Source organism: Vicugna pacos, chromosome X, assembly GCF_048564905.1.
Source record: "Vicugna pacos chromosome X, VicPac4, whole genome shotgun sequence".
NCBI classification, from domain to species: domain Eukaryota; kingdom Metazoa; phylum Chordata; class Mammalia; order Artiodactyla; family Camelidae; genus Vicugna; species Vicugna pacos.
Genome location: NC_133023.1, coordinates 55887612 through 55910393, shown reverse-complemented (window position 1 = coordinate 55910393; position 22782 = coordinate 55887612). Strand labels below are relative to the sequence as shown.

At 45.9% G+C, this 22782-nt stretch overlaps 1 protein-coding gene and 1 long non-coding RNA gene across 3 annotated transcripts in view; one reads left to right on the top strand and one right to left on the bottom strand.

Moving 5' to 3' along the window:
- The window catches only part of LOC140691766 (uncharacterized), a 302036-nt gene extending 298973 nt beyond the window's left edge, over positions 1-3063 (bottom strand). The window contains exon 1 of the long non-coding RNA XR_012067437.1: positions 2925-3063. This is a non-coding gene — a long non-coding RNA (uncharacterized lncRNA). The remainder of the gene's footprint in view (positions 1-2924) is intronic.
- The window catches only part of HDAC8 (histone deacetylase 8), a 209847-nt gene that overhangs the window by 171234 nt on the left and 15831 nt on the right, over positions 1-22782 (top strand). For both annotated transcript variants that reach the window (XM_006218467.3, XM_072955825.1), the window contains one exon: positions 13966-14071. In XM_006218467.3, coding sequence (XP_006218529.1) covers positions 13966-14071 — 106 coding nt within the window. The remainder of the gene's footprint in view (positions 1-13965; positions 14072-22782) is intronic.

Here is a 22782-nt window from a genome sequence, read left to right as displayed (position 1 = left end):
ATTGAATATAGTTCACTGTGCTATACAAAAGAAACTTGTTTATCTATTTTATATATAGTAGTTAGTATCTGCAAATTTCGAACTCCCAATTTACTTTCCATTAAAGTATCTCAAAGCCGAAGGGTGGGTATAGGTCAGTGGTAGAGCATGTGCTTAGCATGTATGAGGTCCTGTTCAATCCCCAGTACCTCCATTTAAAAAAAAAAGTATCTCAAGGCCTGAATAATTTAAATTAAGGCTTCCAGTTCAACCGTCACTCATAGTTTACTGATTTTCCATGGTCTCTGATTCCCCAATCGTGCTTTTGGGCCAGACTTTAAGTAGTCCCTCTGAACTTAGCTCCAAAGCTGCTGCTGAAATATGCCATTTCGATTTCATTCATTCTCAGTTTTGCACCAATCATATTGGCCCACTGAATGGCTTAACTACATGTTCTAGGTTTCCCAGAGCAGCAGAAGGAGCCCTTTTTCCCTGGAGTCCATCCCAAAGAAGCAGAGCCTGCCATGGGGAAGGATGGCGCACAGTCTCTGGGGATACCTGGACCCCATGTGCTAGACCTTTGCTGCCCTGTGTCTTTTCTCGACCAAATGGCCTGTTTGCTTAGCTGCAGACCGCTGTCTTCATTAGAGAGACATTAAAACGCTGTTGGTTTGAGCTGGCAAGGTAATGAAGCATCCTTGTGTGGACTCTTTAAGTAAACTATTAGAGGACTTGCCTGAGTATACCTTTGCTAATCTGTTGACGAGCATTAACCACTTCTAGAGCATGGAAGGGACCAGTTAGAGTTTTTGTAATGAAAGTGAAACCTCTATTTCTCTAGCCTCTAGAGCTTTTCACAAAATTTCTTTTTCCATCGATCCTCATACCCAGCCCTTTAAAGTGGGGAGGGTAGAGATCAGTGTCTGCCTTTTACCAGTATGGAGACTAAACCTTGAAGGGTTCAGTGATTCCAAGTGGTTCCAGTGTGAGTGGAAGCTGAGCCTCTGATCACGGTGCTGGGAGCTTTCCCACTGCCCCAAGCTCCCGGCTGCTGAGGCAGCCTTTCCCCCACCATGGTTGGGCGGGTATGGGCAGAGGTAGTGTTCACACATTTCCCGGACAGCTGGCTGCAGTTCTGCCTGCCATCTCCACGCGCCTCGCCCCATTCACTGCACACCTGCCTCGAGCAGGACCTCCAGATGTTTGCCATGTTAGCACCAAACTCGTCCAGTAGATAAAAGAGTGATAAAGAGCAACCTCAGGAAGCAAATCCCCCTCCAAGATGTAAGTCATTTACTGCCTTCTTACCAGCAGGATCAGGTTCAACCCGCATAAATCTATTTTAGCGGATTTTAATTGCTTGTAAACTAAGTGTTTCCTGGATATGCCACCGACCATGAATAATGAGAATCATTTCAGTGACTGGCTTTTCGAAAGGGAATGGGAGAGCAGACAAGAGGGGGCAGCTCAGAAGGGAGAGTCATTTGTTAAAGCCTGAGTGGGAGCGTTGTCTCCGCCAGCTCCAGTTTGGTTTTGTTGTTGTTTTTTTTTTTTCCACGATGTCACTAGAGCTGCCTGCTTTCCAGAGACTCTGGCTGCCCTTCTTTCTTTATGCATCGCTCGTGTTAAGTCAGGCCAGCTGCTGACAATGACTGGGTCCAAGCGGCCACATGTCAGAGTCATTCATTCACTCAACCAAGGTGTACAGAGCACCTACTGTGTACCAGGCCCAGACCAAATCTCCAGGAGAAGGAAAAGGATAATGCCCAGTTCCCAGCCTTGAGGAGAACCTGGCCTAGTGGGGGAGATGGGCACATCGACAAACAATTTCACTCTCACGCGATAAGGCCTGGAATAGAGAGGTCGACTGCGAGCTGTGGGAACTCAGAGGAGGAACTCTCTCCATCAGGGGGAGTTGGGGCCAGTGCAGCAGAGAAGCAACATTTAGCAGGAGCATGAGGGAAGCAGAAGAATTGACCAGATAAAGAGGAGCGGGAAGAGACACACCAGTTCAGTGTGGCTACAGTTTAGGGGGCCAGAGCCCAGCCCGGACTGTGAGATAAGACTGGAGGAGTTGGATGAGCCAGACTGTGAAGGCCTTTGTATGTTCCGCTTGAGAGTTTGGACGAGGTCCTGCAGTCAGTGGGGAGCCAACCATGGTTTTTAAGCCGAGGGAATGACATGATCGGATCTGAATTTCGGACAGAAAACTCAGGGAGGGCGGGGAGACAGGGAAAGCAGTTCGAGGCTGACTCAGAGAGCACAGCTTTGCATTGTCTTCCCTCTGGACTCCAGGAGCTAGCTCTTGCCTGCGCACTTACCACAGAGCATTAGAATGGCCTGTTTGCCCAGCTGCCTCCCTACCCCCTTCTTGAGGGCAGAGGCTCAGTCTCAGTCATCTCTTCACCCCCAGAGCCTGCTACCCAGGAGTGCTCAGGAGACGCTGGTATCCAGCAAACACGGAAACAAATGAATCAGTAGGTTCTAAGCAAGTACAACTCTGATTTGCTCCCAAGTGACCACTGTGATGGATATACATGAGATAAATCCAACTCTGATGGAGTATCAAGTCCATCTGTGACTTTTCCCCTGCCTCTGCGAAGCCCATCAGTTATCATTGTCCATTTTGAGGGAAAGATGTGCTATTCAGAGAAGACAAGAAAGTTGCTTACCGAGCTGTGCAGGTGCTAGTTATGACCCAGGACTCTGTTCTTTCTCATAAATTCATTTTTGATGACATGTTTAGAATATATCTTCATTGTCCTCATTCTGCCCCTTCTGCCTTTCTGACCTTCTCTCCCTTCCTCTTTAACTCTTACTCATCCTTCAAGGCCAGTTCAGTTCCTTCCCATCTCCTCCATGAAGCCTTATCCATCCCCTAGCCCCCACACTCAGAATTAAGGATATTCCCACTTGAGTTTCCATTGTGCTACAAAATTACTCACCTGGAATGTTCATCTCATCACAGTTATTCCTGCACAGTCTGTCTTCTCTCCCAGACTGCAAGCCCCTCAAGGCCAGAGATTGTCTGCTTCATCGTTGTCTCCCAAGCACCTCCCACCCTGCATCCTGCCCCAGCTGATGAGCAGGGAGTGTTTGCAGATACTACCCCAAGCATATTGCTTGCTGTCTGGCTATCTGCTTCGAGATAATGCCAGTCTTGGGAGTACCCTATGCCTCTCTTCATCTGTTTGCACCCAGTTAGATATGTTTTTCTTCATCTGCCGAAGGGCAAGGAGAAAAATCATTGTTCGTCAAATAAGGGGACTATCTCCCAGAGGTACAGATCCCCTAATCTCTATCCCCTAACATTTCAGGTGTCTTGAAAGCACAAAATCTGGTACCTCTAAACAAAACGTAAGCCCACTGACCCATTCAGGGTCAGAAGTTCAAATCTTTGCTGAGGAGCTTATTGTGTGATGGGACTCACTGGTGGTGCTGAGGGAACTCAAAAACAGAAGGTGAATGGTCTCTTTAGGGGGGCTTACACTGGATTTGCTTGACTTGGAACCCATTAAGCCTCAAGTCCCAAGAGTTCAAATTTTCCATGTACAAAGGTCCAATAGATAATTATAAATGGCAGTCAGAGGCTCAGAATAAACACTAAACTCAGAAAAGTAGGATCTCCACACAGGAAGTGATTCAAACCACAGCAGAGAGTGTGAACTTGTGCAGCAAGAGAGAAAAAAGCTGAGAGTACAATCTGGGGACAGCTACATTTAAGAGACAGGTGAAGAAAGAGGATCCAGGGAAGGAGAATGAGAAGGATCAGAGAGGAGTGGGGATGAGAGAGAAGACAGTGCCCCAAATGGGGACAGGGGTAGTTGATGACGTGAGCTGGAGAGAGATCCAATAGGATGAGTGATAACTGAAAAGCAGAATACATCAAGTTGGGTAATTAGGGGGTCACCCTTGGTCTCCTAAGACAGAAATAGCAAATATAGGGCACATATGACTGCATCCCTCAGCCCCCACTCTGCCCACCAGGTGCTCCCGAGGATTACATGACAAACTGATTTTGGCACATTTTCTTGCTGAACCCAGACACAGCCTCAGCATGCTTCTCACCACAATACCCCAAGCAGCTACCACCCATCAGTTAGAGATGCCAACAAGCTGAAATCTCCTTGCTATCTTTCTAGAAAATGGTTCAATGGAGGTGTGGGGAAGAATCCAGAAAGTAGTGGGTTGGAGTGTCTGAGAAATGAAGAGGTCAAGGTGGTGTAGAGAGACATTACAAAGGTCAGAAGTGAAGGAACAGAGAGGGCAGTTGCTTGGAGTACTGTGAGGATCCAGCCAAGGCAGCACTTACTAATCCTCCCGTAGAATCCATTTCCTTAAGGTCATCTGAGTACTCATCCAGCAGCAAGCCAGGTAAAGCAATATCCCTGCCCTCTCTTCTGCCATCCCCACCCTCGGCTGGAGGAAAAATTGATGCAAAAAAGCTTCGTGTGTAGGCTTGTTTCCAAAATATTCATCTGATGAACAGAGACATATGGTATAACCAGAGTTGGCCCTGCACATATTTATGAAGGAGGAATTCTCTCTAATAGTGGAAATTTGAGGATCAGCAGTGATGTGGGGAAGGTATTAGTCTTGGCCAGGGCCCTTCCACCAAATCCCTTGAAACCACACCCTGAAGGAAAACTTTAGCCTGCAGGGAGACCCCTAGTGAATGGGCGACCACCCTGCCCTTGTCTCTTCTGCCACCTCCTCTGTCCCTCCTTCCCTTCCTTGCCAGTTTACCCACACACACGCATTTTTCTCTCCTCTCCTTTCCATCACCTCTGCGCCCCCTCTTCCCAACCACTTCCAATTTCTCATTCCCGCCTCCTCTCTTGATTTTTCTCAGTCTCATTCATTTCTGTCCTTCTCTTCTTGATCTCTCCACCCTCTTTCTGGGTGAGTTTTGGGATACAAGGTGAGCTCTTCAGAAGTTCACCCTCATTCAGTCTGAATGGGCATTAGTCAAGAAATCCAGTTTTGCTACCATCCATCAGATGGAGAACTCCTGTTCCTTTGTACAGCTGAGAAAGCACTATTAATAATAATAATAATAATAATAATAATAATAATAATAATAATAATATCTAGCTTTTAATAATAACTTTTACTGAGCGTTTACTCTGCTCCAGGCAGTATTCTAAGTGCTTTACATGAATTCAGTCACTCATTGTCACAACAACTCTATCAGGTATGTTCCATTATTATCCCCATGTGACAAAGAGAACCAGGGCACAGAACAGTTAAGTAACTCACCTAAGGTCACACAGCTAGTAAAGGGTGGAGCCAAGATTTAGAGCTCATCCTATATGACTCCAGAAACCTCACTCGTTAATCACCATGCTCATTGCTTGGGGGTGTAATGGAAAGCCCATTGGTTTGAAAGTCCGAAGCCCTGAGTTAAAGATCACATCTGTTACTTTAGCACCATGACCTTGGACAAATCAACTAGCTGGTCCAGTGCCCCTCACGTGTGAGGACATTTTACTGTACTCCAGACAATACCACACAGTTAAGCTTGAATTGATTCCCCTGCCCTTCCTGTAATTATCTCTCTCTCTATTCAGATTTTCATCTCCTTGAGAACAGTCACCAGACCTTACTCTTTTTTTTTTTTTTTGTATTCAGCTTCCCCGCAAGGACCTAGAATAATGCTCAGCGTGTAATAGAACATGTGCCTATGCACAACGTGCACACACACACATACACATACATTACTATGGATTAAGTAACATGGGAACCTCACTAAACACACAATACACTAAAGTGCTATACATACACATGTGTTCATGAAGCTTCTAAGTACTTTATTTTCTTTCTCTTTTTTTTTTCTTTTTCCTAAGTACTTTAGCTAATGAAATAAGACTAGTTAATATTGGGCATATTCTTTGTTTATATATAATTGGTGCTCAAATAAACCATTTCCCAGGTTTATCTGATTATTTTGCTTCATAAACTTTTTCTATACCAAGAGTTAAAATACCATTAAAACTTCTGGATAACAAAACTCTGCCCATGCCTTATTCATTCATTCACTCATTTGGTCAAACGCTACTGGTATAGGAGCGTCACCATGAAGCATTTCTAAAGTAGCGACTCTATTCAAGGTGTAAGGTGAGCCCTGCACGTGGGATACTGATGGAATCTAGATGGGGTGCTGGGTTTCCATCCCCGTGTCCACCTCCACATGTGACATCTTGTCCCCAGTAGGCCATACCTCCCTGACCTGTCAGTCGTGCTCTGGACTCTCCTAATTCCCCCGTTCCCCTGCCTCCAAGCAATCGCCTTTGATGTGCTGCTTCCTGCCAGTTCAGTCCAACGACTAATGGGGTTATTATTTTTGTTTGTTTGTGTTGTAAAGCCATGGCAATAAAATTTACTCCCAATAATAGCACCGCAATTTTATGTTCTTAAAATGTACCATAAAGGATATATATAATAACTGAATTTCCTGTAAACAGAAATGTTTTTTTTTTCCTGGGGGAAAAGAGAGCTTTTTTGTTTCCATCACGATTGGACCCAGGTTCTTTGATGGAGTAATTGGTGATATAGGAAAGATTGAGAAGAATCTTATGAGACCGTGTTGTGGTTCAAAGCACTGGTGCTCCGTGATTCTCGTTGTGATGAGTTTTGTTCACAGGGTAATTCTGGACCAAAAATGTTCTTCCTGGTCAGGGCCCACATCACAGTCCCCAGCACGACCTTCCCAGCGGAAGACAGAGCAAAGCCTCAGAGGTCTGTAAAGGGATTGGCATCACCCTTGGGCTTACCCTGATAGGATCAAGTCTAATTTTTAGGAAAAGGTAAACCTTGAGTTAACAATAAAAAAAATTTGGAGAGCTATAGGGGGTTTTAGAAAAGGGGGGCTAGCAAGAAGTGGTGTCACTGTATCCCCTACTGACTGGCAGAGAAGGATATGAGTTTAGCCACAGGGGTCTATTGCCAGTATGGCGAATTTACCCCTTTAGGTATCTTCTTCACGCTAAATCTCATCCCTAGGGCTCCAAGAGAGTTTGCTTTACTGTACTTTTTCTTCTTCTCTGGTTGCTCTTTTTCTGCCTATTCACTGGCTCTTCTTATCCCCCTACTGCCTTAGTTCCCAGCCATGACCTCACTTCCACACACCATCATCACATCTCCAGCTGCCTGACAGACATGGTGACCCACATGTCCTACTGTCATCTCAAACCCAGCGAAACCCATCCCCTTCCCTCAGCCAAGCTAGCTCTTCCTGCTTCTTCACCCCCGCTCTATCAGTGGCGCTGATTCTCCCGCTTACCCAGACGCAGAATCTAGGGGTCAACCTTGAGCTCTCCCCTGCTCTCTTTTCCTCCATGGCCAACCAATTACCAAAGTCCCTGTGAGTCTACCTTCGCAATGTCTCTTTCCCATCCTCTCCATCACCCTTGTTCAAGCCCTTGTTATCTCCCCCTTGAACTACAGTCACAGGTCACTCAGTCTTTGTGTGCTGCTCCCAGGTCTCCTAAGACACAACCCCAGTACTGATATGCCCGTCACATCAAGTCTTATCTCCTTGACCTGGGGTTCAAGGCTTCCTATGCTCACCTCCTTTTTTTTTTAAATCATGCATTATTTTTTTAAATTTTTGGGGGGGGCAATTAAGTTTTTTGATTTATTTATTAACAAGAGGTCCTGGGGCTTGAACCCAGGACCTCGTGTGTATGCTAAGCATATACTCTACCACTGAGCTATACTCTCCCCTCATTAATTTTTTTTAGTCGAAGGCTAGTCAATTTCCAATGTTGTGTTAATTTCCCATGCTCCCCTTCTACAACTTTAGCGAACTAGCCAGACTTGTCCTGCCTCCACTAACTACCCTCCATCTCATCCCATCCCCACTTATTAGCCATCACCCCATCCTTCAAGACTCTGATTCTCTTTACTGGTTGTGAATGTCTTCAGAATCCCAAACACATTTTATTTCATTCATTCAACAAACATGAATTGAGTACCTATTATTTTCCGGGAGCTATGCTATGCTAGGAGTTATAGGTAATATATATATGAATAAAACAGTCTTCTTCCCTTGTAGAACTCTGGCTAAGGAGCCAGAAAGATGGATACAAAGATCTTGAAATCCCTAACAGGCTGTCTCTGACTCCTATCCTATGGGCTCTTCCCCTCAGCCTCTAAATCTACTTACAATCCTCCCATCTTAAAATACCCACCCTACTCTAGCCCCGCCCCTGTACCAAACTCCTAAAAGTGAAAGAGAGATTATGTATTCTTGCCATCATTCTTATCTCCACTTCTTCCCGTTGACTCTTCAGCCCCCTCCAGTCAGGCCTTGTCCACAACCTTTGCAGACTTGGCTGCAGCAAAGAGCTCCTTCCTGTGGGCCAATCAAAAGACCGCCTTCCTTTTCTTTCACCTCTCTGCAACATCTCACATCATCACCAGAGCTGTTTCCTCCCCCTCTATCCACCTCTGAAGTGTGAGCTGTTCCCCATGATTCTTTCCCTGCCTCTCTTTTCTTCTCACTCCGTAGTAAGCCTCCCCTGCCAGCCAAGGCAATTCCTTGGCAATTCTTGTCCAATTCCTTTACATCATTGATAACTCCCAAGTCTATAATGCATATCCCATATCTTCGGCCCAACCTCTCTCCCACCTTCCAGAGCACCATCAGGATCCTGACCTTCAACATGCTCCCCACTGCACCCCTACTCACACACATATGCCCCGCCACGAACCCTTGTCCTCTGCCTGTATTACTCACCCCATTACTGTACCTCCACCGCAGTGGGAACTCCTTGTCTCTCTTCTTCCTTCTTTCCCAAACCCAACTCATTGTATAGTCCTATCAATGCTATCTTTCAAGTTTTTTAATCTCTCCATTCCTCCCACCACTGTTCTGGTTCAAGCCCTGTTACCACTCATCATGGCTCCAGCACCAGCCTCCTCATTGATTCTCCTGACTTGCCGTCCTCCCCTCAAACTACATTCCATTCTCCACACTGTAGCCATCGAGTCCCTCTAAAATGCATAGCTGACCTGTTCATCCCCTCACATACAAGCTCCGCCAAATTTCCATTCACTGATGCCACAAATAGTTATTGACGACCTCCTCGGGACAAGCGCTGTTTGGGGAACTAATACTGCAACAGAGGGCAAAACAATGTTCTGCCCTCATGGACCTTCTAGTCTGGGATGAGGTCAAATGCCTTAGTGTGAGGAGCAGGCAGTGCCCACTGTGAAACTCATCTGCCTCACAGCCTCATGTCCTGATTCTCCTTGCCCTACCCTCAAGCCATATCCAATGAATTTCAATGCCCAATGTATGCTGTTCTGTTCCACACTCCCTGCCCTCGCCCAGGCTCTCTTGGGAGTGCCTCCCTCCCACCCACCAGACCCCTTTGGCGGACCTCCCTACACAATCACTTCCTCAGGGCAGTTTGGAGGCTCTTATAGGGAGTGCTTATGTCCATCCAGAATGAGCTGGGTTCAAATCTCACGGCGCACATGCCAGCTGTGTGACTTCCGTCAAGTGATCTGACTGTTCTGTGCTTCAGATCCTCATCTTAAATGGAAGTATCTCTAGCACCTCCATTTGAGTTGGTTGTGAGAATTGTCACTCCATAGAAAGTGCTGAGACACTTTAAATTCCTGACACGTAATAAGCTTTTACTACATATCAACTGTTATTCCTTGTCCCCTTAGTATTATTATTAAACCTCTCATCACACTGTTCTATAATAACCCCTCCTACTAAACTTGTCTTGCTGTCTTTGTAGCCCAGGGACTAACCTAGTCAAGCACATAGTAGGTACTAAAAAAATTTGAAAGGAGAAAAGGATTGGCTGTTCCAGGTTTGTGTTTTGGTTTCCTGTGACCAAATAGGACGATGAAGGAATAACAGCAACCTTAAGGCTTCTTCTGAATATCATTTTGGCCCAAATATCTCAGGGAATGCTGTTGGCATTGCGTGAGCAAGTGCTGGGGAGAAGTGAGCAAGAAAGGCACGTTGAACTGGGCTGAACTGAATGAGACTCGGCTATTTTCATTCCCTTATTCATTGACTCTTGGGTTGAGAAGGGACCAGCTCCCCTCAAGTACCATGCCCTTCCACTCCCATCCCTCCGCCCCACCTCGTACTTTCCATTTGCCCCCTTCCTACCACTGTGTTCCCTGAAAAAAATGCAGAAACAGAAACCCAGAAAGCAAAAGGAGTGCTGAGGGGAAAGGGGAAGAGGTGGAGAGGGGTCAGCACCTCCCTCCTTCCTTTCCTAAGATCAAAGCCAGCGTTTGCACTTGCCGGCGGCAGCCGGCTGGCCTCTTTCATGCGCGGCTCCACCTGTCTGGGAATGGCATCGCCGCTTGCCCATATCCTTTCCTCTTCAGGACTGGAGGGCAGTTTCAGGGTGGGGCCTCGAGCTATTTCGAGTGCTGGTCAAATCCCTCCACCCCAACATCTTTGCCTTGTGCGATCAGATTTCCCCTCCACCTCTCCAGTAAGTAACAAGTGGCAGGAGCCGAGGGCAGGAAACTGTGCGATAAGTCAGTTTCTCCACTGGCCCTAAGCAGAGCTCATGGTTTAAGCAAACGGGAAGCCACTGGGGCGGCAGGGCTTTGTCTGGCGGCAGGACAGGCTCTTCTTTCTGCCTCACAGCCCCCGGTGTTCTGCCCAGCATCCCCCAGGATACAGGTAAGGCACCAGTTAGGCAACGGCTTCTTGCCCCAGGAGAAGAGAATTCACATGCATGAAAGTCCTACCATGTGCCAGACCCTTTCATGTCTATTATCTCTGTGATTCCTAACATCCCAGCCCGGTCAACGTTTATCATTCCTCTGGTAGCAATGATGAAAACAGAGATGGAGAAGCTTGCCTGAGGCGCACAGCTAAATCTGGGGACACACATGCAGTTCTGCCTGACTCTAAAGCCAGTGCTCTTCCCACCTCACCACGCTGCTTCCAGAGCCTAGAAACGCTGATAATGCTGTCAGTTTGTTCTTTGCGTTATTCCTGAGAATTCGCAGAATGGCCAGCTCAACCTTTTGTGAGTTCATTTAATTCAACAGAATTTCAAAAACAAAGGTTTAAGGGGAATCTTGGATGACTTACATTCAACCCTACAGGCTCTGCAAAGAGAGGGTGACAGAAGTTGCTGCCTTTGCAGGGTTTCATGGTCCAGTAGAAAAGAGTTAACGGGTGCAAAAATAACAGCAGGATAAAACGCAGAAACAGAAATGCCATGAGAGAGCCAGAGAGGGGAAGAGGGCACCACCTTTGCCTTAGAGACAGCCTCTGCCCACCCCCACTCCCTGCCCCCGGGTGCTTGTCACTTCCCTCAGCCTCAAGCATATCTTCCTGAGGCCAGGACCAGCCAGCCTCCCTGTGGAACTAACTGGCTGACCAAACAGAGACTTTCTTAAATCATCGGTGTCCCCTAGCCTAAGAAGAGTGCAAACAAGCAGGACCTGGGAATAATATTGGATTGGCAAAAGTGGGGAGATGTTTAGGAACCCAGACTTGGCTATTTCCTGCAGCCAGCCTGCTTCAGCAAAGAATGGGTTATTTCTGGATTACAGCCAGGTGCTGATGCAGCCAGGACAGGAGGGAGGCTCCATATCCCCAGTCGAGCTGCGTTCTGTCACGTGGCAGTCAGCTCTGGCCCCAGCTGACCAGCTCGAAACCTCGTGTGCTCTTGGTCTGAGAGGGGGCTAAAGCAGGAGCGCACAGCTAACCAGACAGCAAGCCCTCCCAGCAAGGACATGTTGTTCCAGACGCTCAGCTCGAAACAGATAGCTCACGACGTGCCTTGCTGACAGAGGATCAACAGTGTTATCTTCATAGATGGAGGCAGAACATTCCCTCCTTCTAGACCTCAGTGAGGCCCTCTGTCTCTGATTTTTATAGCAACTCTGATGCCAGGGGTTTGGATCTCCCAGAGTGGCTGCTTCATTGCAGCTGCCTTTCTTCTATTGCCCTCTCTAAACCCATCTCTCCATACCCAGGAAACAAGGGTACGACTTCACACCCTCTGGAAGCAGAGAGGCCACCTAAGGAGAGAGGGCCACACCTGTTTGAAGCCTTCTCTTCCAGAGCCAAGCCCACGAGGTCCTCGGGCTTGGATGGAGGGGCCCTCCTTGACTAAAAATACAAACCGTTCAAATTTCTTTGATCATAATGGAGGAGTTAGTTTCTGGATGTGTCCCTCAGGTAACCCCTCTTGTCAGTTCCATATGTGGGTTTGGTAAAGACTATATCTATTCAAGTCCTCTTCGATCTCCAGAGCTCAGGGTGCATCAGACGTCAGAGAGTAATAACTCCAGCTGGAGGGAGCTAGGCCCCTCTCTCCTTTCTAGGTCAGTCCAAAATTTTTAAAAAGGCATTTGAGTATTGGCACAGTCTTGGTCATTTTTCTTTTTTTAAATATTTTGTCTGTCTTTTTTTTTTTTTAAATGGAAGTACCACGGATTAAACCCAGGACCTTGTGCATGCTAAGTATGTACTCTACCACTGAGCTATACCCACCCCCTTGGTCATTTTTCTTTTAATTAAATGTGTAGAGTTTTCTATCGTGGATATGCAAAAGCCTTCTCCCCATCAAATTACTCCTGTAGATCTCACAAAGACGCTGTTAGAATCCCTGGAGATTGTTCCACAACCTCTCCCACGGTGCCAGATGTACATCCAGACTCTTAACAAGGATAATTTGGTGGCAATGGTAATCACCCTGGATGATTTTTTTCAAGGCTCTTTGAATGACATCAAATTCATGACACATACCAAGATTCCTTTTTTTCGTGCTCTCTGTACCATTTTTTCTTCCCATGGAATTTGAATTTCCCTGGCTTACTTACCGCCTAACAATATCACTATTGAAAGCACATAATGTTAAGGACCATATGCTCTCTCTCCAGAGAGTGTGCACAAATACTATTTCTGTTAAAAACTAAACAGAAATAGTAGCTTTGCATATTTCCCATTCAAAGACTCAGCCCAATTGAATGATTCCCTTTGTAGTGGGGTGTTTTTCCCCAAGCGGGCCCTTAGTAGAGAAGCTGAATCAGATATTGTAACTTACCAAAGGTCACAAGGAGTCATTTAGTGAGCTTGAAATAGAATCCCCAAACCTTTATTTTGATTCCTTGAATTTAAAAACAAATAAACGCTACTACAGAGAAAGAAAAAAACTAGAGAAACTAGGCTCATTTGACATTCCTGGTTCAGGAAATTCCAGGCAAGCAAAACTAACAGGTAGCTAGCTGCCTTGGTCTGTAACAACCAAGGAGGTGAATAGGACAAATGTGCCGCCTGCCTTCAAGGAGCTGATAATCCAATGCAGGGAAATCAGGTTGTTGTTGACAACTCTTCCCAGTGCAGAATGTGCTGGTGAATGCCGAGAGGACCCCAGAGGAGAGCTTGTCCATCTTTGTAGCACCCCCAGCAACTGACACAGTGACCTGTATGTGATATGCAGGGAAGCGTTGTCTATTTGTTGAACAAGGGCCATAAGACACGTACCAACAGAACGCTCTGGGGGTTGGTGGAGAATGAGGGACAGCTTTGTGAAGGAGGTGACGTTTGAGCTGTTGCCAGGAAGGATGGGGAAGTTTTTCACAGACAGCAGGGATTGGGGGAGGGCCTTTGCAGGTCCCAGGAAAGAGCAAATGGCAGGGATCCTCAGGGAGGACCCAGCACAGTATCACTGGGGAGAGCCCAAATGGGCCAATATGACTAGCTGACTGCGGAGCAGTAAGAGCTGAGGCTGGAGGGAAAAGTTGAGACCAGAGCAGAGAGGATCTTGAACAACAAGCTACAGAATTTTGCAGTGGACTGTCCCAGGAAATTTGCACGATAGGAACAGTTTCCTGTGGCATCATCCTATCCTGCCCACCTTGGCCTCCCTTGCCTCATTGGGAGCGGTGGGCTTCTTTTGATTGTTCTGTTTGTATGTGGTTGGGTTTGGAGATTTTTCTGTGGTTTAGTTTGTTTTTTGGCCTTTCCCTTTTCCCTTACAGTTTTTCACAGCATATGGTCCTGATTATGTGCTGGAAATCACGCCAAGCTGCCGGCCAGACCGCAATGAGCCCCACCGAGTCCAGCAAATCCTCAACTACATCAAAGGTGAGCGCCCCTCCTCTAGTCCTGCCCTTTCCTCATTCCACCCAGCTTGTGGTGGCCCATCAGTTGAGTTGTGGCTTCCCCAAGTACCATTTGTCTTTTGGTGGCTCACCTTTACCCTGACTCAGAAGGGGGAACCTCTCCTTGGCCTGAGAGCTTATAGTTGGAATTCCACACTGGCCATTCCAGTTGTGATTGTCATTTGGTCAGCTAATGTCACCTTCGGGGAGAACAAACGGTTTAGGTTGAGGCACCTCCAGTGGAAAACCAGCTCTAAAGTGTGCCCTGGAACTCTCTCTCTTTGAAAAGGGCAATAGTAAAACCCTCTTTCGGATGAGGAAAGTTCAGGTCAATTCAGACTTGGGGAGGGGGCTTGCAGACATTCGGTTCCAATGTGGTTCTTTGGTTCATTAGAGCCTTGAGTGACTGAGCCCACAGTGCCTAGTCAGGGATTCTGATGCTCCTGCGAGTGGGATCCCCAGTCTCATTTCCAGCCCTGGGGATGAGGCTGCTGCGCTATCCTTCCCTTCCCTAAGTCTGCTCTATGATTATTCTGGGCTCTGGATGGAGAGAAAATGGCAGTCATCCTGTTATTGCCCTCTTGATCACACTGACCACTAGCTGTCTGGGAACACTGTCCTCAGCTTGGAAAAGCGCCCCTGCTCCCAACCCCAGTTGCTGCTTCACAACTCAACTCACTTCATCTACCATTATTTAAAAGTAGTTTTGATACCCACGTTCCTGTTTCATTGAATTAGTGTATATGCGTGCATATTTTTTTGGATCCTAATTATTTGCAGAGTTAATAGGCCAAGGGCATCATAAGAATGAAAGCCCCATGTTTATTCATATAGACAACCAGGTAGCACCAGTCCTCCGAACTTCAACTCCCTCACTGGAACAGAATCCAACATGAAAAGGGGGGCCCGTTCTGTGCCAGAGTTAGTTGGAGGGAACATGTTGTGTCCTGAGGGGTCTTTGCCGAGGGTTACATTAAGGCCCTATCCTCTAGTACAGCCCAGTCTGTGACAACAGCCCAGTCCACAGGTAGGGACTCTACATCCCAGGCTCCTTTGACCAGAGAGAAAATTTTCTGAGCTTATAAGTCATAGACCCATAAGATTATGCTCATAGAAACACTTATTGGCTCTCTAAGGTATCCCACAGCCCTCAGCCTTCCCCTGCCCCTGTAGTTTGAAGCCACCTCCCTCTGGCCTCTCAGTGGCTCCCGACCTCAGAAGTCCTCCCTTCCTAACTGAATCCTCCTCCCTTCTCCAATCTTTAAGGCCTTGGAAAACATTCTATTCCTGACTTTTCTCCAGTCCTTCTCACTACCCTACAGCCCTAATTAACACTAGGGCTCCCCACCCTAGTTTCTTCCTGCCCCTTGCAGGTCCTGGACAAACTTCTCTCACTTCTTTTCCTTCATCCTTGCCATTTTCCCTCGATCCAGGCTCTAAATCCTGGTAGAACACAGACAGCAATAGAAACAGAGAAACTAAACAAACCTCTGCAGCTCCTTGCTCCTACCTATGTATATGTACAGATATCTGTATGCCCTCATGCTTTCCTGCACGCATACCCAGATCCGTAGCTCCAGAGAGTGGTGACATCTTGCTATTGGGGAAATGGAAATGACAAGCGAGAGAAGACATAAGGGAAGTAATTCAAAGGAAAGAGAACTAGGAGAGGTAAGAAACCCAAAAGAGGAACACGTTTTTAAAGGACTTGAGTCAGGGAAGGTAGAGCTCTGAGGTAGAGCACGTGATTAGCATGCATGAGGTCCTGGGTCCAATGCCCAGCACCTCCGTTAAATAAATAAATAAACAAACAAACAAACAAACCCAATTACCCCCCAATTTTTTTAATAAATAAATAAGCAAGCAAATAAACCTAGTTACCCCCAAAAAATTTAAAAAATAAAGTAAAGGACTTGAGATAAAAGCTGAGTTTGAGGTTGGTTACAAAAAATAGAAAATCTTAGAGGACGTGTAAGTTACATGGAAGTCTAGATTTTTTCAAATCGCATAACAGGTGAAAGCAATATTCTGATCACAACACCAGGAAATTAAACTGGGAGAAAGTGTATGGACCAGGAATCGGGTCCTCAAAAGCAGCTGGACAGATGCAAGATGGGAAGACATGGCTTTGCAGCATTTTGTCCACAAGAGACTATGGGATTTTAGTCAGCATGTAGCTCAGTGTGAGTCATCAGGGCAAGGTGGCCATCCAGAGATGCTAATGCAGTATCGACCTCATGTTAAAAGAGCCCTAGACAAATAGGAGCAGATGCTCCAGGAGGTCAGTTGGGATGGAAAGGACTGGAGCCCAGGCTCCAAGAGGTCTGGTTGGAGGGGCTGGGCTTTTGGAGAAAAGAAGACCCAGGGGGATGTGGTCTCTACTTCATATCTCTGACAGGCTGTCACAGAGCAGAAGCCATAGACAGTCTATGTGGTCACAGGGCACAGAGCTACGATCCACAGGTAGATGTTATTAAAAGGCAGATTTTCATTCAGTAGAAAGCAGAATGTTCTAACAATTAGAGTTGTCCAAAGTGGAACAGGCTTCCCAGAAGGGAATGAGGTCTCTGTCACTGGAGACATACAAATAGAGGCTAGACAGTCCCCAGGCGGTCGTATCGTAGAGGGTCTCCTGACTTTGGACAAGGGTGACTGTACTAGGTTATTGTTAAGGTTCCTTCCAACCCCAAGATTCTAGGATGTACATTAAAATGAGAAAATAGAAAAACAATAAAAAGATGATAAGAGTGCAAGGGTTGGTAGATGAGTCACAGTTGTTGTTGGGGGGAGGGGCGCGGGGGAGGTAATGCTGTGTATAGGAAAGAATTGATGAGGAGAAGAAAAGAGACTAAGTGGCTGAGAGTGGGTGGGGAGGAGACAGGGAGGGCGGACAGCCAGTAGAGTGGCTATAGAATACTAGGACTCTTCAGATTTTCCATTTAGCTGTCCCTTTCACATTGACAGTGTCTTGTGTTCTAGCCATGCAAATGAGCAGAGCTCAGAAGTCCAGAATCAAAAAGAAATCCAGTAAAACCTAGAATAAATGAGGCTAGAAAGAAGTCCAAATGTTGCTAAAAATGGCCAGACTAACCTGCTATACTGAGACCGTGCCCCTCCAGCCTGGTGACGCATGCTGCCATCAGATAGTGCGTTGCCATGACAATGGTCAGTGTGGAGAGGCTGCTGAATTTTCTGCATTCTGAAAGATTTTCCTGAACCTGCCTACAAGACTGTCATTTGTTCTTGCATAAAAAAACCTCAGCAAGGCTAGCCATTTCTCAGAGTACCTACCTCCCCCTCCCCCACCCTACCCCACCCCCACGAAAAGCAAAGGTGGGTAGGAAAGAGACAAGGATTATCTGGGGAGATGGGATGGCACTGAGGGAGTGGATGAATTGAGATCCACTCTATGGGAGGGAGTTTCACCAGCATGTCTGAATCTGTTTAGCCTTTGAGCTTGAGGTTTGTTTTTTTTTTCTCCTTTTCACCACATCCCTGAGAAGCACAAAAGATGGGATTTTTAACCTATGGGAGATCAAACCTGAGGAGGGTCATCTGACAGAGATGCTTTCCATACGCCACAGGATGACTAGAAGGGCAGGCAAATTTGGACCTCACCCTATCCCATCTGTACTGCCCAGTAGTCTTCCCAAGAGAGGGAAAAAAAGACAAAAAGAAAACCAGGGAGAGTCCCTTCAAACTGTTAGCTTTATACAGAGAAGAGCTACGTGTTGCTCTCACAAATGGCGCTTCTTGTGCCAACAAATCTTGAAGATGTGTCATCGTTCACAAGAAAGTGTGGGCTAGAGAGTGGCTCGCTCAGCCTAGCTCATGGCCACTGCTGCTGCAGTCACCCTCGCCCCATCTTCACGTGCTTAAACTTGCTGGCCTTTCCCCTGGTTGACGTCCTCCACAGGAGCTGGCTCACAGTGAACCTTCCAGAGTTGGAACCGTGCTGATGTGATCAATCCCCAGAGGCGGCGAGTTCCCCGAGCCTGACTAGCTCGGTGTGGGGAAACAGGGGTAGAGGTTTCTAATCCCTGGGACTGATGACATTTGGATCAAGTGAAAGTCTCTAGGGGGCCAAAAGCTTCAGGTTGCAGCCCTGGCCCGATCTGGGGCGTTGGGGAGGGTGAGTTGTGCATCTGTGAGTATGTGTTGTAACTGGAGGTTTCACTTGCCCTGAGTTCCCAGACTCTACCCCAAGTTTGCCTGGTATAGAAAAGGAAACAAACAAGACCACGCAGTGAGAAGGAGGAGAAGGGAGCGGGGAGGACACAAGAGGGAAGAGCAGGCCTTGTGCACATCTGCCCTCTCGGACCCTTAATGAAGGAGGCTTAGTCCAGCAGCCTCAACAGGGTGGGTTTGGGGAGATGGTCCAGCAAACCAGTGAGGGTGTGGGGAGAGACAACACTGGAGAAACAATAAGAATGATAGCTACTCTTTATCTTACAGATGAGGAAACTCGGGCTCAGAGAGGATAAATGACTTGGCCAAGGTCACCTTTTTTTTAAATGGAAGTACTGGGGACTGAACCCAGGACCTCATGAATGCTAAGCATGCACTCTACCGCTGAGCTGTACCCATCTGCCATAGGTCACCCTTATTCATTCACTCAACAAGTAATTACTAAGCACCTACTATGTGCCACATACTGTGCTCATGGATGGTGGAACAGACATTTGAACCCAGATCCGTCTGAACTGAGGCTTTGGAGTCAGGCTGTTTGGACTTTCTCTTTGCAGTGTTGCCCTGTTGAATCTACTCATCATCCCCATCTTGCTTTTTCCAATCGCCCCCAGTAAACACATCCCACCTCATACTACACACTCGGCTCCTTCCATGTGGCTGATCCAAAGCCCCTAAAACCTGAGATCTCCCTGGAAATGGGAGGAAGACAGCCATGGGCAGCACTTGAAATTCTGGCCCCTGACCTATGCCTTTTAGCCAGGATCCCCCACACCCTGCCATACTGTAATTGAACCTTCCAGCTCCATTTTGAGCAGCATAGAGATGTAAAAGAGAAGGAAAGAAGGTGGAGGAAGCCAACCCAGCCGGCTCCTGCTGCCCAAAGTGTGCTGTGGTCACCAGCCCTGGTCTGCTGTTTACAGTTCCCCAGTCCCAAGCTGAGACCCTTTGCACATCTACTGGTAATACTCTCAGGAGGACCAGAGTGCTGAGTGTAAGCAGCACCTCCTCTGGCAGCCTGAAGTCTGGAATTGACATTCTTCTTGGGACTAGCAATTGGGCCATCAGGTCCAGGCATGTCCGAGGCTTTCCAGAGCCCCCAGCTTGAAGCAGGGCTCCTGCCTGGTGAGACTCTACACCATGGCAACTCGGCTTTCTTCCACATTTTCTCTTGCTTCCTGGGAAGCCCTGAGGATAAGTTGAAAGGCAGGGTTGGTCCCAAGACAGACTGACCATTTGCTTTAGGGCTTCTTGGAAGGACTTGGGAACAGGATTATGGAGGCTACCCTGAGCCAATTGGCATGACTTCAGGTAAGGGTCTTGTTGATGTCCATCCCTGATCTTCCCTTGCCATCCCCCGTCCTTTCTCAATCCCTCTCCAGCCCACTGTGGTCCTTCCCAGGAGCCTTGCTGGCTTCATGAAAGGGTGTAAGAGTTAGAAAGTTTTGCTGTTGTTGTTGCTGTTGTTGCCGTCATTGTGAAACAGAAAAAGTTGTACAAACATCATGCTGAAAATATTAGGTCTAAAACAAAAATGAAGGCTAGGGGGGAGGGCGTAGCTTAATGGTAGAGCACATGCTTAGCATGCACGAAGTCCTGGGTTCAATCCCCAGTACCTCCATTAAACAAACAAACAAACCTAATTACTCCCCCTGGAAAAAAACAACAAAAAATTTAATCTTAAATGAAGTCTGCTCCCCAAGGTTATAGTGGCTTTGACAATGGCTTTTAACAAACCATGGGAACCCTTGACAAGTTACTTTTGGAAACTAAATACCTACCTAATCCTAAATGGGAGGTTGGAACTCCCATTATTGAAAGCCTACTGTGTGGCCCCACACTGGATTCTCTCCATACATGATCTCATTTCATCCTCACACTTACCTCATGAGGTAGAAGACTAGTGCTCATGTAGTGTAGTGTAACATGCCCAGAGTCACATAGCAAGTAAGCAGTGACATCAGGATTTGAATATAGTCCTGTAGCCCCTCCTCTCCTTGACACTATTACTCAGTCAAGTCTACTCATCATCCCCTGTCTGCTCTGTCCAATTGCCCCTAGTAAACCCTTTTCACCCTGCAATGTCTCACAAAGAGAAGTTCTGAAGCAGGTTAAATTTAAGAAGTAGCATTGTGTCTCCACTTGAAAGCCCAGCCAAATCAATCAATGATTTTTGGAGGGGAGGAGCTTCCCATGCTCTTGGTGTCATGGGAGACAAAAGAGAAATTTAAGACATGATCCCTGCTTCTGAAAAACAGCTGAGAAGTCTAGACAACACTAACCCCCTTAGATCAGGACATAGTAAGGGCTGATGCAAAGTGGAAGAAGCAGAGGAGTTATGACTTTAGGGAGACTGCTTTCAGAAGGCTGGGGTGTGTTGAATAGATAGAATAGGGAAGCACTCATAAGCAAGGGAAACCTGGATAGGTGGGGGGCAGTGCAGATGGCAGGTTCCCTTAAGTTTCAAGCTGAGTAGCCCATGTCGGATACAGTAAAGTAGGAACCATTCTCTGTTCTGGAATTAGGACATGGCATGATGCAGTGATATTTGGATGGATCATGGTGGGATTCTAAGGGAGAGCCTGCAAAGGCCTGGACTAAAACAGTAGTGCTCAGATAACTCCTTATCCTATTCATCCTGTATGGCTGAGAGCTGTTAGGAAGAGAGTATCAACAGCACTTGGAGGTATGTCATTTATAGAGGATCAAAGAGGGAGGAAGAAGTAAAGATGACTCTGAGGTTTCCAGCCTGGATATCAACTGGGATGGGGAGCCATTGGGGGAAGGGGGGTAGTTTTACAGAAGCGTACACTAGATGTGTTCTGTTTCCATATGTTGAACTTGAGGTATGATACTATGTCTCAGTACATCTGCAGGGAATCAATTAAAAAGAAATTTTTAAAGATAATTTGATGACAAGAGAAGAATGCTCATGACAACAATCTTAAGTGAAAAAAAACAGGATATGAGGGCGGAGGGTATAGCTCAATGGTAGAGTGTGTGCTTAGCATGCACAAGGTCCTGGGTTCAATCCCCAGTGCCTCCATTAAATAAATAAATAAATACATACATACATACATACATACATACATACATACATAAACAAATAAATAAATAAAACTGATTACCTCCCCCCTCCAAAAAAAAACTAAAGGAAAAAAAAACAGGATATGAAATGATTTAATATCATATAGTCTCAATTTTGTAAATATACATAATGTGTATGTGAGTGAGTGTGTGGATATGCATAGAAAACCCCTAGAAGGAATCAACCAAAAGTGCTAACAGTAGTTTCCTTTGGTGGTAGGATTGGAACTATTGGTAATTTTTTACTTGTTCTTTATTCTTTTTTGGTATTTTTCAAAATTTCTACCATAAACAGGTATTTCTTTTATAGTCAGAAAAAAGGAATACACGTTGGGTTGTTATGCTTTGTTTTTTAAAGACAAAAATGTTTTATCAGACCTTATGTCCCAATTTTTGCCTTACAAAATCTAGTCACTGCACCTGCACACAACTTGAAAAATAAGGGATTGGAGAGTGACTATTTTACATGTCTCAGGTGCTGTTTCCTTTCTTAGGTACCTCTAGTAATTCTAGGGTGCTTCCATTTGTCTTGAAAAGCAGGTCCTCCCTTGACTCACGATGTAAAGCCTCTTCAATCTAGTAGAAGGGCAGAAAATCCAGAATAGCTCCCTGGGACGACTTCTCTTTCCAAAATTCTCATTCACTCCAAGGCAACTGTCTCAGTCTTTCTGGGTTTTCTCTTCTGCTCCATTGGTCTATGTGTCTATTCCTGTCTTGATTACTGTAGCTATATAATAAATCTTAAAATCAAGTAGAGTGATCTCTCTTTCCTCTTTTACAAAATTGTTTTAGCTATACTAGCTTACTTGCCTTTCCATATAAGCTTTTGAATAATCTTGTCTATATCTAGAAAAAAACCTTGATGTGATTTTGTTAGGTATTGTGTTAACCCTGTGTATCAATTTGGAGAGAATTCCAATCCATGAATATGGTATGTCTCTATTTATTTACATCTTCTTTGATTTCTTTTACCAGCATTTTGTAATTTTCAGCATACAGATCCTGAACAGACTTTGTACCTAAGTTTTTCTTTTTTTGAGTTATTGTATTTTTTATTTTGGTTTCCATATTTTTGTTGTTAGTATATAGAAATACAATTTTTTGTGTATTGTGCTTAGATCCTGTGACCTTGCTAAACTCAGTTATTATTTCTAGATGTTTTCTTGTAGATTCCTTAGGATTTTCTACATAGATCACCATTTATCTGCAAATAGAGACAGTTTTATTTCTTCCTTTCTGATCTGTATGCTTTTTGTTTCCTTTTCTTGCCTTTTTGCACTGGCTTAGACTTTCAGTATTATGTTGAAAAGAATAGTGAGAACAGACATCCTTGCCTTGTTCCAGAACTTAGAGGGAAAATGTTCAGTCTTTCACCATTAAGTATGACAGTAGCTCTAGGTTTTGTAGATTTTCTTTACA